This window comes from Sturnira hondurensis, unplaced genomic scaffold, assembly GCF_014824575.4.
Source record: "Sturnira hondurensis isolate 20B ecotype Veracruz unplaced genomic scaffold, ASM1482457v3 Scaffold0005252, whole genome shotgun sequence".
NCBI lineage: Eukaryota > Metazoa > Chordata > Mammalia > Chiroptera > Phyllostomidae > Sturnira > Sturnira hondurensis.
The window spans coordinates 6,376,297-6,382,296 of NW_028077883.1; the positions used below are offsets into that span (position 1 = coordinate 6,376,297).

The 6,000-nt window shown below is 46.6% G+C and overlaps 1 protein-coding gene across 3 annotated transcripts in view; it reads right to left on the reverse strand.

The window, feature by feature from the left end:
- The window catches only part of DYNC1I1 (dynein cytoplasmic 1 intermediate chain 1), a 294,039-nt gene extending 292,845 nt beyond the window's left edge, over window positions 1–1,194 (reverse strand). The window contains exon 1 of one of the 3 annotated variants that reach the window (XM_037046446.1): window positions 1,027–1,194. Coding sequence is in view for 1 of the 3 variants with exons in the window: in XM_037046444.1 (XP_036902339.1) it covers window positions 155–202 (48 nt within the window). In the remaining 2 variants the exon portion in view is untranslated. Of the gene's footprint in view, window positions 1–154; window positions 316–1,015 lie in introns of those variants that run through there. The other 2 variants (XM_037046445.1, XM_037046444.1) reach the window with 2 other exon arrangements.
- Window positions 1,195–6,000: the final 4,806 nt, after the last annotated feature.

The window sequence follows — 6,000 nt, forward strand, 5'->3', positions numbered from 1 at the left end:
TGCAGTTACCACGTTTTACTATTTGCTACACGTTCTGCTAATCTGGAATATTTGGAAGCGATTTTTCACAACCCTGAACTACAGTAAATCGAGAATGCCCACTGGAAAGGCATTCCAGCAAGAAAATGGCTGGCTACTTTTTCCTGCCCCTTACCCAGATGTAGGAGAGGCCAGGATAACGACTGTATTCCATCTTCTGCATTTCTGTGGAGCCTCTGATGTCCTCAGTAATTTCCTGTCTTGATCCTGGGTTTCTGCTTAACCTTAATAGCCCAGGAACCAGTCAGAGACTCTGGCACACTCAGTTCCCATCAGCGCTGCCAGGATGCTGCCCTTACGATGACGACGCACAGATTTACAAGGCCAGGGCAATTCGGGAGTGGGAGTGGGGAAAGGAGAGCCACGCGGCCAAGAAGGTGTTTACGAAAACACATCCCCCCCCCCACTCCCCCAACCACACTTTTTTGCAGCAGCGAGACTGGCATCTTCCTGCGTAAGTGTTAATTAATGCCCTGCTGGAAGTGAATTCGCTCCCTCCGACTTGGCGGGTAGCAACAGCATCTAAGAGCTTTGCAGACAGCTGAAAATGTAATCAAATAGCACATTTCCCCCACCCTCTGCAGCTCCCCCTCCCCCAGAGGCCGTCAGCTGGTGGCTCAAAGCGGGTGTGGGTTTCACCGCCGCTGGCCCTCCACTGTTTAAGAGGGGACCGCGGCAGGACGCGCTCGGACACCCCTCCCAGCCTACAAGGTGGGCTACAAGGTGAAGACCCCATGACCCCTCCTCTTCTGCACTCACCTCTCGAAACTGCAGCAGGGGCTGCCGCTGGGGGGCTCTGGCCGCCTTGCCTTAGGGGACAGCGGAGCCAGCGGAGTCAGGGGCTGGGGCCGAGGCTAGAGTCCGGCTGCGCTGCAGGGGCCGCACTATTGCTTGGCTCCCAGCTCAGACGACAACAGGGAGGCAAAGGTTAAGGAGGGGAGCTGAGAGGGCGGCTGCGGCAGGGCGCGACACCCACCTCCTGTTTACCTGGACACGCTTCGCAGCGGCACTAGTCTCCCCGAGCGCGGTGGCGGCTCCCGGGCGGCGGCGGCGCTCGAGCGGCTCCCGAGGGTGGCGGGTGCGGCGCGCGCAGGATGTGCTGTCTCACGCTGCGCCCGCCGCTCGGCTGGAGCTCCTCTGGGAGCCAGCACATCCTCTCTCTCCCGGAGCCTGACACTGACAGCTCTCCGGAGCACCGGGTCTGCGCGGTTCGCCCCGCCCCCGGCCCACGCCCTCCAGGCCTGGGGCCCCTTCCGCAGGAGCTCCCTGCGCTCCCCTTCTCCCCCGCCGAGTCTCTCCAGGAGGGAGTGGGGCCGGCCCGCAGGCTGGTGGAGAGAGCAGGGGACCTGAGGAGGTCAGTCCCTTTATTTTTGTGCAATCAGGAAGACTCATCTAAGTTGCTGCAGACAGAAGAGCTTCGGTGTTTTGGGAGCTCCTGCTCTCATGGTGCCAGCATTGAACAACTTTCACTCCCAACTACTTTAAGGTCATTTAAATAGAAATAGCTCAGACCCATCTGCTACCCTCAGTTATAGACTTGATATATCCCTATTTTTTCCCAGAAGGAAAAAAAAAAATATGTGGCTTGCGTCTACTGCATTGCTTCTTGGTGTCCTAGCTTTTAAAACCTGGGTCAGCATTCTTGTACTTCCCCAAAACTTACCTTAACAGCTAAGTTTTAAGGCTCAGAAATGGAATTTGAGATTCTAATCAGTGCAGGTTTGGCATCATTTTATAGGTAAGCTTTTCACCATGTTTCTTGAATATCAGCGATAAAGACTAACTGGAACTTTAAGGGAACATAATCAGTGGGTGTTAGGGTGGTCGGTAACTCGGGCTATGGAAGAATTCACAAAGAGAAGTGTAGAAAACAAAGTTTTTATTCCCTCTCCAAGAAAGGAGAGGGGCATGGTGTGGAGAGACACACCAGCCTAGTGGGGTGGGGGCTTTGAGCTTTTACTGAATCATAGTCGGATTGTAAGTGTTGGGGTTGCTGTTGTGAGGCCGCGGGGTTGTTGGGGACGTTTGTGCTGACGTTATCTATTTATTGCCCGTGGCTGTAGGGACTGTTCTGTTCTTGCTTTCCAGTAGTTTTCGGTCCTGAGGACATTAGCTCAGAAGAGTCAAATGGCAATTATGTTTAATAAGGTCACAGGCCTGCTCAGCGGCGAACGGGGCCACAATAGCAAATGGTGCCGGCTTGGCTTTATCTTTTCAGTGGGCAACGTCTGTGGGAGGAGCTAGGGCTTATGGGTTTTCGAACTCTATGTAAGGCAGAGAGCTCCGCGGGAAGAACTCCATGTTCATAAAGCTCGATGGTTCTAGCTTCCCCTTCCCTTTGCATTCTGCGTCCCCTTATGTAAATGCCCCTCCATCCTGGCACTTAGACCAGAGTGTGCCTGGGACTTGCCATACCTGCATGCACTGGCTTGCAATCCTTTCTTTTTCCCGAATAAATCCTTTTTGGTGACGAAACACCTAGTCGATAATATTTTTCGGTCGACGTGGGGGTCACTGCACACATTAGAATGAAAGTAGAGGGCAAGGCCAGTTTCTTATTCATTGCTGTATTGCCAATACCTGTAAGAGCGGTGTTTCGTGCATAACGCTGCTCAGTACATACATGTGAATTTAATTGGCAAATACTGCCGTCGTTTAAAAATATATAGAGATCTGAGCCCTGGCTGATGTGGCTCAGCGGATTGAGCGCCGTCCTGTGAACCAAAATATATATAGATCTGATTGTAAATACACCATCATACTGATCTATAAAATGGCCGTCCTTGTTCTAATTTTGCCTACCTGGCAAATTATTGCGGCCATAAATATGGCTTCGCAAAGAGACAGGTGAAATATCTTTAGATAGAATGAACTCAAGATATTCCAGGAGAAAAATTCTGTGAAACAAATACTAATCTCTGTCATGTACTGGATACTTAATACAGTCTGTACTCCTTAAAAACGGGTGTGTTCTGAGAAGTTTGTCACTAAGTGATTTCCTGGTTGTGTGTCTGTCCTGGAGTGTACCATTAAAAACGAAAGTCAGCCAGGTAACTTTGAAGACCTAATTGGCTGTGTTAAGTAATTCATGAATCCAGAGCTTCCCACTTAGCAGCTAGAAGGCCACACCTCTAGTTCCTACAAAATAGTAGGGTGGGGCTAGAGAGCTATTAACAAAAGAAAAGAAAGGATTATTTTTAGACCAGTACTACTTCTGCCCCCCTGCACCCCCCACAGAGGTTTTCTGGTTTTGTTTTTGGGTTTTTTTTCAGATCCCCATGTCAAAGGTGACATGGGAGTATTTTTATTTTATTTATTTATCGTTAGAAAGGAAGGGAGGTGAGAGGAAGAGAAATATCAGTTTATGGTTGCTCCTTGTGCATCCCCTGCTGGGAACTGGCCCAGCAACCCAGGCATGCGCCCCGACTGGGAATCAAACCGCAATCTTTTGGTTCACAGGCCAGTGCTCAATCCACTGAGCTACACCAGCCAGGGCTCTGTTTGTTTGTTTTTAAAGCATGCAAATTGCCTCTTCTTTCTGTGGGTAGAAGGTAGGGGATAGAGAGGGCCCATGTGATAGATTATCTCACTGGTGTTGACCAGAATATTCCAGACTGGTTGATTAAGAGTATGTTCTGGTTTAAAGAATAACTAGGCCCTAGCTGGTGTGGCTCAGTGGATTGGGTGCTGGCCTGTGAACTGAAAGGTTGCAGGTTGGATTCCCTGTCAGGGCACATGCCTCGGTGGTGGTCAGGTCCCCAGTTGGGGGTATGCAAGAGGCAACTGATCATTTTTCTCTCGCATGTTGGTATTTCCCTCTCATTCTCCCTCCTTTCCCCTCTCTCTGAAAATAAATTAAATAAATAAATAAATAGATAAAAAGCAATTATGTCAGGTATTAAATCTAGTTTTGGCATAACTAGCTTTTAGCACAAGTGAGACCATTTTGTGCCTGTGGTTTTTCTCTTTAATAGTATTTGTGTGAACCTACACACCTATGCTATATGTTATAGCCTACTGCTCTGTAGGGGAGGAAAAATAATTTTACCTTTACCCTCATGGGCTCTCGGATGAGACATTTCTTTAGTAAAAGACAGATTAACAGGAAAAAACAAAGTTTAATAACATATATACTTCCTGCATACAAAGAAGAAAACAAAGAAAATTGAGTTATAATTTTTCATGATCACATACCCAGGCATAATACAGATAATTGGGTGTGAGAATGAAAATGAATAAGAAACAAATGGCCTCTGTATTCTCCAAACTTAAAAATCTAATTGGAAGACAAAACTGGCTTTAATACCAAGCAGACTAGGAAAAGAAGAATAATTGAAGGCATTTGCCATGAGAGATGGGGAAGTGAAAAATCCATTCCAACTGGGAATCTGTATGATCTGGAACGCCTTGGTGAAGAGGTTTTGGGTGTATGTCTATAGTTAGAGATACATTTTGACAGATGGTAATATACATTTCAGAACAGAGTTAGAAAGCAGGCAGAAAAAAGAATCATAGACCTTATTTTTATAGTAGACTTTTTTAGAGCATTCTAGCTTTATAAAAATATTGTGAAGAAGGTACAGAAAGTTCCCATAAAGCCCCTAAAAATTATACACTGCTTGTTGCAAATGTACCTGTTTCACCTCTTCATGTGCTTATTGCTCCAGAGTTTGAAAGATGGTCTCCAAGAAGAGATTAAAAGGCTACCACAAAATATGCTGGGCAGATTCCTAACTTGCCAGCCATTAAGCAGTTGCGTTAGAATCCTCCAGACAATGGTGTGGCCAAGTCCCGCTGCTCTGGGATCAGACTCTATCTACAGCTTGCTGGTATGGTTTAGTATTTGCACATATTAGTAGGGTCCTCTGAGACACAAATGTCCTGTAAGCTAAAAGGGGGCAATAAAGATGCTTGTCTCTTGAGATATTTCAGTGAGTTAATCCCTGTGAGGCACTTGGCACAGCCCCTTGTCTGTAATTAGAAACATTCAATAAATGTTAGCTATAGTCTGCGTTAAAAGTTCAAAAAGTAGAGCTTATTGTACCCTCTAAATTCAGTGCCCATTCTGTGACATTACTAGATTTCAGGGACAACTTAGACCTTGGGGGTCACTACTAGTCTTCAAGACAGAGACACCTCTGCCTCCTTGCACCTGTCCTTCGTTAGTGCTGGATTCAGGTGTGGCCCACAGCTGGTTCTGTTGTCTGACTTACTTTCCTAGAGCCCTAGTCCCCCAGGTTACAACCACACTCTCACATGCCAGATCCTGTCACATCTACCTCTGGAATTTATTCTCCAGGTGATATTATCTTTTTTAAAGACTTTATTTAGTTAGTTTTAGAGAGACAAGAAGGGAGGGAGAAAGAGAGGGAGAGAAACATTGTTGTGCAAGAGATACATTGACTGGCTTCCTCTCGCACACCCCCAGCTGAGGACCTGGCCCACAACCTAGGCATGTGCCCTCACTAGGAATCAAACTGGTAACCTTTTGGTTCTCAGTCTGGCACTCAATCCACTGAGCCACACACTAGCCAGAGCTGATTTTATCTTGATAAGAGAAATAAAATTGAAGATTCACCTCTGTGGTCCAAAGGTTTTAAAATCACAGAAAAATAATGTGAGCCATCTGAAACAGGCTTGGAAATATTCTTTGTTGAAGATCACATAAGCTCTGGCCCTGGCTGGGGAGCTCTGTTGGTTAGAGAGTTGTCCTGATACACCGAGGTTTCAGGTTCAATCCCCGTCAGGGCACAAACAGTAATCAACCAACGAATGCATGCATGCATGAATGCACGAAGTAACAAATCTCTCCCTCTTTCTCTCAAATCAATACATTTCTTTTAAAAGGTTTAAAAACATGACACAAACTCCACATCATGCTCAGAATAAAACCTTGGAAGGAAACTAATTAGAACCATTGCCCACTGTCACATATGGTTTTGTTTGGGACATACAAGGTCT